The sequence below is a fragment of the Anser anser genome (genome assembly GCF_964211835.1).
Source record: "Anser anser genome assembly, chromosome: 3".
In the NCBI taxonomy this organism is placed as follows: domain Eukaryota; kingdom Metazoa; phylum Chordata; class Aves; order Anseriformes; family Anatidae; genus Anser; species Anser anser.
The window spans coordinates 1,180,716-1,189,327 of NC_139722.1; the positions used below are offsets into that span (position 1 = coordinate 1,180,716).

General features: G+C 53.6%; 1 protein-coding gene across 3 annotated transcripts; it reads left to right on the plus strand.

Moving 5' to 3' along the window:
• The first annotated feature begins 1,019 nt into the window (after positions 1 to 1,019).
• On the plus strand, positions 1,020 to 4,102 carry LOC310897033 (uncharacterized protein). Of its 3 annotated transcripts, none has more exons than XM_083830147.1 (4): positions 1,020 to 1,494; positions 1,796 to 1,847; positions 1,974 to 2,028; positions 2,938 to 4,102. In XM_083830147.1, the coding sequence occupies exons 1-4, from the start codon at positions 1,327 to 1,329 to the stop codon at positions 3,998 to 4,000; spliced, it is 1,338 nt and encodes a 445-aa protein (XP_083686273.1). In that variant the 5' UTR covers positions 1,020 to 1,326; the 3' UTR covers positions 4,001 to 4,102. The 3 variants fall into 3 exon arrangements, with proteins under 3 accessions (XP_083686273.1, XP_083686271.1, XP_083686272.1); XM_083830146.1 differs by having other exon boundaries at positions 1,024 to 1,140; positions 1,270 to 1,494; positions 1,796 to 2,028; XM_083830145.1 differs by having other exon boundaries at positions 1,796 to 2,028.
• Positions 4,103 to 8,612: the final 4,510 nt, after the last annotated feature.

Consider the following 8,612-nt stretch of genomic DNA (forward strand, 5'->3'; position numbering starts at 1 on the left):
TGCGTTGGTGAACATCAGGTCCAGTAACACTTTTCCTCTGGTTGGTTTGTCTAGTACCTGGACCGGGAAGTTATCCTCGACGCACTCCGGGAATCTCCCGGATTGCTTACAGCCTGCTGTGTAGTTTTCCCAGCAGACATCCGGGTGGTTGAAGTCCCCCATCAGGATGAGAGCATGTGAGCGTGACACCTCTTGTAGTTCAAGCAAGAAGGCCTCATCAGCAGGCTCCCCTTGATCAAACGGCCTGGAGTAGACCCTGACCACAAGGTGTCCTTTATTGGTCTGGTCCTTATCTTTTAGCCGCAAGCTCTCAACCTGTCCGTGGCTGTTTCTCAGGGGCATCTCTTCGCAATCAATCCTTTCCCTAACAAAGAGGGCAACACCTCCGCCCACCCTTCCCTGCTTACCTCTTCTGAAAGGCTTGTAGCCCTCTAGTCCAGTGTTCCCGTTACGTGTTTTGCCAGGATCTGAAGTGAGACGGAAAGGCCTTTAATTGTCAGGGTCTCCTTTCTGTCTTTTCTTGAAAACTGGGACAACATTTTGCCAGATTCCACTTGATATAGACCCTTCCAGACTGGAGATGGGAGTGTGGGCTGCTGCCAGAGACACCAGCATGTCCCCCAGGGCCCAAGCATCCGCCTCGATGGCCTTCGGGGGGAGGTTGGTGGCAGAGCAGCTCCAGTGCCACAAGCACAGTGGCTGCCATGGTGGGCCCTAGGGACCCTCCCACAGACTCTGGGCTGTGTCCTGGGGTGTGCTGCCCCACAAATGCTCAGTGGGGGTCTTGGGGCAGCTTCCTCAAGGGCTTCATAGCCTCCTGCACCACCCTAGGTGTATATGTCCAGGTTTTAGTTTCAGCGAGGTTGGGCTTGTCCTTGCTGCCCTGACAAATGTCCCTGCTTGGACAGCTCAGCCCAGGGGTACCATGGCAACCGCTTTGTGTCAAAGCTACGTCACTATTGCATCATAATTGTGGCCTCGTGTATGTGGGGTTTGGGTGGCTTGGCTGTCACTTTGCCTGCGCAGCAGCGAGGAATAAGCTGAACGAGCAGCTGAGGAAGGCAAAGTGTGTTGAGCTGGCCACACTCAGCGTCAGCGTCAGCTGAGTGTGGTAGTGGAGCTCTGCAGAGAAGCACAGAGGTGGGTAGGAGCGGGGTGCTCACTGGGTTTGTCAGGTGCCTAAAGCCCAGACTCCAGGCATCCTTTTGGCTGGGAGGGTTGGGGCTGCTCTCACAGGGCCACTGCTAAGAGCTGCATGCTGTGTTTTAGGTTACGCCTGTGAGCAAGGATTCGGAGTGAGAGCAGTGTGTGGGCTTCAGACTCGGGATGAAAACCATGTTCAAGATGAAGATATGGAGGCTGGAGGCCCTGCTGGCCTTTTGGGCCCTGAGCATTTGGGGCCTCTATGTCCTTGGGGTGCCACGCACCCCTTACTTTCTGGTCCTACCTGTTCTGACCAGCCTTATAGCCAGGATACACAACACCAAGGCCAAGGTAGGAGCCAGGTTTGGTATCACCCCGAACTCTCCTCGGGCACAGCAGGGATGAGCCCAGGGCTGGGCCCATCCCTGGGGCGCTCTGCAGAGGGTCTATTTAGGAGGCAGCAGTGAAGAGAGGCCATTGCTCAGACAGCGAGGCCCCTTCTCCACGGCCTCAAAGTCACCTCCACCCAGCACTGGGCTGGGCCCTGTCCCTGTGACCCCATTACCCTTCCCAGGCCCTTGCTTCCTGAGCAGGGACCATCCTGACCAAGAGGGGACACTCCCCACTGAGCCAGGCTTGCTTTCTGGTGTAGGACACCTCTGGGAAGAAGATGAGCTTGAAAGGCAGGAGGAAGAAGCGGAGAGGTGAGCAGCCCCATCCCAGAGCTGCGCCAGGCTCTGCAGCGGCTTCTGGCCGTGAGATGTCACTGCCGCCCGGGTCCCCACAGTGGCAGCCCTGGCTCATTCTCAGTCGTATTTCTACCCCAACAGTTTCTTCACGATCCTGGCATGATGTGGAGGTGTCTGCAAACAGCCTGCTAGCAGGGTAAGTAGAGCCCTCTCCTGCGGGGAGCATCCCCCTCTGGGAGCTCCTGGGTGGGGAGCCCCACACCTATGTCCCCCTGCCCGAGCAGCTGCCCCTTAGCAGTAGAGCAGGCGCTCTCTGCTGACATCCACAGAATCTGTCACAGAAACTCTTGAGTTGGAAGGGACCCACAAGTATTATCAAGTCCAACACTTGGCTCCACACAGCCCCCCGCCCCCAATCAAACCGTATTTCTGCAAGCGTTGTGTGAACGCTTCTTGAACTCTGGCAGGGTTTGGCCCATGGCCACCTTCCTGGGGAGCCTGTTTCAATGCCCAACCGCCCTGGTGGTGAAGAACCTTTTTGTAAGAGCCAACCTGAATCTCCCCTGATGCAGCTTCATGCTTTTCCCATGGGGCCTATCACTGCTCACCAGACAGAAAAGACCAGTGCCTGCCCCTCTGCTGCCTGTCATGAGGAAGCAGTAGGCCGCAACGAGATCTCCCCTCAGTCCTCTGAGGACCACTGTAGCCCTTCCCACAAGATCTCCCCTCTGTCCTCTGAGGACCACTGTAGCCCTTCCCACGAGATCTCCCCTCTGTCCTCTGAGGACCACTGTAGCCCTTCCCACGAGATCTCCCCTCAGTCCTCTGAGGACCACTGTAGCCCTTCCCACACAGCGCACTGGCTGCCCCCATTCCTAGCACCCCTCTCTGCCCTCAGCGCCGGGACCAGGCTGGCCCTTTCCTCCTAGGGCAGGAAGAGGCCCAGCCCCACACTGTGCACGGAGCTTGCCCCATGTCCCCAACAGTTTACGTCTCCCAGACCATCGCAGAGCTGGCAGGGCTGGCTGCAGGGTGCTGGGAGATCACCCGCTTGTTCTGTGAGGAGAAGCCTAAAGGATGGCCCTGGGTCTTTCCTGTCCAACAGCTCCCCCCCCAGCCTGTTGAGACCACAAGGAAAAGGACAGAGTAGAAGCAACATCCAAAGTGTAGCTGCCTCTGCAACACGTTTGCCATGGGAGACAGCAGCTGGCCATGAAGGAAGAACTTTTGTGTCCACAAGCTCAGAATTCAGCAGGATCCAGCCCTCTGTCATGGACATGCAAGAGATCTCCAGATCCCTGATGGAGTCCCTGGACACCAGAGAAATCTGCCTGGACCTGCTGGGCAAAATGAACGAAATCAAAGAGACTGACGCCCAAGACTTGCGCAGAGTACTGAATAAGGTATTCCCCGTCTGCCTGAAGTGCCGTCGGTGCCTCACTAGCAGCTGTCCGCACCACAGCAAGACTGCAGCAACCCATGCCGTGCCCACGCTGACCATCTTCATCCACTCCCTGGACATCCTGGTGTATGAGGAGGAGATGAAGCTGAAGGTGGGGCTAGGCTTTGAACTGGCTGTCTTTGGGAAGGTGGTACACGAATGGAAGAAAATCATGGAGCTACCCAAAACTACTGGTAACGAAGAATGCTGCGAGGAATGCTGTGAGGAATGCGGTGAGGAATACTGTGAGGAATGCGGTGAGCCTCTGCCTAGGGACACACAAGAGGGATCGAGCCTGCAGAAGAGACCAAGCAGGAAGGAAGAAAGGGATCCTAAAGCAAATCAGCGTGGGACACACTCCACAGTCGCTAGATCTGTGGCTCTGCATGGAGCAGGACAGGGGGACTCTCTCCACACCCCAGATCCCATGTGGCCTCTGCCCCCGTGGGCACAGCCACCTTCCCCAGATGCGCTTGACCGGCTGCAGAGAGCTGGGATGGAGCCACTGCCACAGGTGATATACATGGGCCTAGGTCAGTGTGGCTTGGTGCAGTGTCTGCGGCGCTCCTGGGGACGGATTAAGAACAGAGCGTGGAGAAACACTCGAAGAACGACCATCCAGCTTCAGAAAGGAAAGAATTTGGGACGTGCTGGCCCCACGGCAGGGGACCAGCTGACGTCACTTGAGATGACTGCGCTCTCCCACACCATGTCGATCTTGGTGTAGGGAGAGGCAGCAATAAAAGATATGAGAACGCCTTGGTGTGGCCGGGAGTTTTATTTGAGAAACCCTTTTATTGCTGGTGCTCCCTGAACCATAGTTGTGGTGTGGAAGAGCTCATTGATCTCAAACGGCAGGTATACATAATGCACACCAGGTAAACATGAGAATCCTGTAACCGAATGGCCTGTCCCAAATCGCAAGTGGTAGTACTGGCTACGTGGCCGTAAAGCCAGGAAGGCGTTGCCCCTAGGATGGAAGGGAGCTTGCACCCTGGGGGCAATAATTCCAAATGTAACTAATATTGAAGACCCACAGGCAGAATTGAAAAGCCAAAGCCCCTTGAGACCACACGCAGAATTAAGAGGACTCCAGATAATCCTCTAGTAAAAAGAAACAGGGCATTTCACAGTTTTGCAAGGTGGTTTTTACCTTGGTTAGGGGTGAATGAATTGGAAAAAGGTATTGTAAATATCTCAGCTATAATTGAAGAACTGGAAAATAACACTCTGGATGCAGTCAAGGCACTACAAAAGGAGGTAACAAGTTTGCAAAAATAGTACTCCAGAACTGAATGATATTAGATTTATTACTAACCTCACAAGGAGGAGCCTGCACTGTAATTAATGCTAGTTGCTGTATGTATGTAGATCAAATGGGCCGAATTCGACTGATCTCAAAAATATTTGGAAAAAAAAAAACAAAAACAAGATCCTACATAGAGTGGCTCAAGATGACACTTCCTGGGGATTTAGAAACATTTGGGAGAAACTAACATCGTGGTTACCTGAATGGAATTGGCTCAAATAACTATTTGTTAGTATTATAATACTAATGGCATTGTATATTTGTCATCCCTCGTGACATCTGAAGAAGAATATTGCACCTTAATGTTGGAAAAACTCAAGAGTGGGGTATGTGAAGAGGAGCAAAGACAACAATAGGAGTAAGAAAAGAAGAGGAGGGAATTGTGAGGAACAAAGTTGTGTTTTTGCAATAGAAGGTTTTTTTGCACTCGAAAATTCCACTAACCTTGCATATTCAAAAGTGATTGTGCAGCATAGCAGTGGGGAGTATGTGAAGCAGATAAGGGGAAAGTCCCCCTGTCCCAAAATAAGGAGGATAGCTAAGAAAAACAGGATGAGCAGTACGAAATCAGGAAAAACAAAAATCACGAGCCCTCTAGTCACAAGAGAAGAAGGAAAAAAGAGGAAAAGGAGAAATTAACAGTTGGTCAAATAAAATTGTACACATATGGCATAGAAGGGCATCGAGTAGATTGTGAACCTGTAGTACTCAGCCAGTGAGGAAACGGGAGAAATCAGGTGTCGGGTAATAGGGAATATAAGGTTAGGATAAACGTTTACTGTGCGCTCCTGCTTGCAGGACGCCTGCCATTGCACTTGTGAATAAGATAGCTTCACAGAAGATCCTCTCTGAGAAAATTATTGAGATTTTTCTTACAGGACCCTTTTGCCTCCTGAGGCAGTGACCGGCACCCTTGGGGGAGCTCAGCACCCTGCTGCAGCGGGAAGGGGAGCAAGAGCTGGGGCTGCATTGCTGGAGCCGTGGGAGCGCTCCCCAAATGCTCCTTGAAGGGACATTGAGAAACAGAGCCCTGGGGCTGTGCAAGGGGCCAGCCCTGTCCTGCTCTGCCCTCCCTGGGGCACTGGCAGAGGCAGGAAGGCATCCAGCAGCACAAGCATCTTCCCAGGGCCACCAACCCAGCACGGGTGCTGGCTGGCCACCCCTGGGGCTCACAGCCAGGTCAGGCAGACAGGCCGGAGAAAAGGGCTGATAGGAGCCTCAAGAAGTTCAATAAGAAGCGCAGGGTCCTGCCCCTGGGGAGGAACAAGCCCAGCACCAACACCTGCTGGGGGCAGCCGGCTGGAAGCAGCCTGGCAGAGAAGGGCCTGGGGTCCTGGTGGGCACCGAGCTGAACAGGAGCCAGCAAAGGGCCCTCGCCACAAAGAGGGCTGCTGCTCTGTTGGGCTGCACTGGGCAAAGTGTTGCCAGCAGGTCAAGGGAGGACAGGTATTGAGGAGTGAGGGGAAAAGTGGGGAATGGCGAAGGCTGGGGGCCGGGGAGGAGGTGGGTTAGGAGTGTGGGGGGGGGCGTTGGCCAGGGCGACCCTCCCAGAATCCTGTCTGTGCTCTGGGCACTGCCCAGTGCCGAGGGAAAGGCCCGGGTGAGGCAGAAGAGAGCTCAGCCCCAGAGGAGGAGCAGCCACGGCAGCACCCACAGCAGAGCCCCCTTCCAGCTCCAGCCATGCTGGCTGTCCTCCCCTCAGCCAGGACAAGATGGCCACCAAGGCAGCCCATAAAATGCCTGCCAGGGTGTCTCCTCTACCCCACAAAAAGGCAACCCGTTGGTGTGGCCAGGAGTTTTAATCGAGAAACCCTTGACACAAGTTGTCCTGACTTGCTTCCTCTCCTTTCCGAGCGGGTGCCGAGCTCTCTGGTGTCTCCTGCGGGCCCTGCTTGCTCCCAGTGCTCCTCCGCACTCTGTCCTCCATCTTGCCCCAGGACTGCTGGAGGCAGTGCACCCTGCTGCCCTTCCTCAGGCCCTTGTCCTCACGGTGGCCCTCTTCCTCTACAGCATGCCGGGCTAGATGGTCAAGAAGCTCCTGGGGTCATGAAGCATGGGGGCAGCCAGCCCCTAGCCCAGCACCACCACCTGCCCCAACCCCGTGCCCTTCTCCTGCCCGAGGCCTCACAGCAGCCTCGGGGGACATCTCACTGCTGCTGGTCCTGCTCTACTGCATTTGTCTATGGATGCCATTCTTGGCTCCACTCAGATAAATGAGTGTGGAGGAAGGCTGGGCATCTTTCCCCTGGGCTAGTAGCAGTGACCAGCTGGCTGCTGCGGGGCACTCAGGCTGGGGGTGGCAGACTCTTTTGCCCACTGGGGCAGAAACTGGCACCCTTGGGGGAGCTCAGCACCCTGCGACAGCAGGAGGGGGAGCAAGAGCTGGGGCTGCATTGCTGGAGCTATGGGAGCGCTCCCCAAATGATCCTTGAAGGGACACTGAGAAACGGAGCCCTGGGGAGCAGCCTGGAAGCAGCCTGGCAGAGAAGGGCCTGGGGTCCCGGTGGGCACCGAGCTGAACAGGAGCCAGCAAAGGGCCCTGGCCACAAAGAGGGCTGCTGCTCTGTTGGGCTGCACTGGGCAAAGTGCAGGTCAAGGGAGGGGATCCTTCCTCAGCACCGGTGAGGCCACGTCTGCAGTACTGGGACCAGGTCTGGACTCCCCAGGTAGATATCTGCTAACACAGAGACAGAAGAAAATGCCTTCCAGCCTGGGAACTGCCCACCTGAAAACCTGGTCTGGGAACCAGAAACTGCCTTGGAAAGGCACAGCGTGCACCCAGGAACTTTGAGCAGCCTGAGATACTGAAAAGAAGGGCAGCAACAAGGAACTGAAACAGCAATGCTTCATCTGGAAAAGACAAAAACATCGAAGAAAGCAGGAATCGGTGACTGCTGTTGGCTGTTTCAGCTGGAAGAACCGGAGAGCGATGTGGGGAAAGCAGAAGCTGCCGGAGCGGACAGGACGCAGCCCCACCGCCCGGCCGTGCGGGCAGAGCACCCAACAGAGCAGCGCCCGCCAGTGCTGAGGTGCAGGGACCCGCGCCCTCTCGTGTCTCTGTGGCACAGAGGACTTGTTTTGCGCCCCAAAAAGCCTCTCCCCGAGCCCTTCCCGTGCTGCACGAACTTTGCCTTTTCCCGCGGGGTTCCCTACAGAAACCCAGCCTGGCTGGGGAAGCCCGGCTGACCCCGAGCCCCGGGAAGCCGATCGATATCGGCGCGGGGCTTTGTCCTTGTCGTGCTGGGCCCCGCTGGGTCTGAACTGGTCCATTGCTGAGGTCGGCTTGATCGCGCTCTGTACCGGTGACATTTTGAATGTATGTGCACACGTGTACAGATAAGTAAGCTATCGTCAGTATATTTGCAACTATACTAGTGGTAAGTTCCTGTAGTGTTATATATTATACTATAAAATATGTTATAAATAACGCTTACAATACATTGTGTGTTGTATATCATATATTGTATATTTTATATTGTATATTGTATACTATATATCATATATATGATATATATATTACATTCATATATCACAAATCATATATCATACATCATATGTATTATATATTATACATTATATACTATATATGTTATGTATCATATGTTATATATCATATATATCATATATTAACAGTGGTACGTTCCTGTATATTAATATATATATACTTTATATATATACACACTTGCTACTATACTGTTGATTGCTGCTACTATTGACAATATACATCTATCTATGTATAATTGCTTTCTTGGCAATAATTCATAATGGCTCGATACACATTTGTTTTATTAATTATATGTACACTTGCTAGTGGTGGTTGGCAGTAATCTGTAATCAGGTAGGGAAATTTAGGGAATAAAGCCTCGGTGTCTGTGTATCACGGACCCCTGTGAATCCGCAGCCGTGATCTCCATGCACCTGCAGGCCAGAAGGAGAGGGAGCGGGTCAGGACAACTCGCATCAAGGTTTCTCAAATAAAACTCCCATCATGAGCTCATTTCTCAAATAAAACCACGCTCGTGAGCTGCCA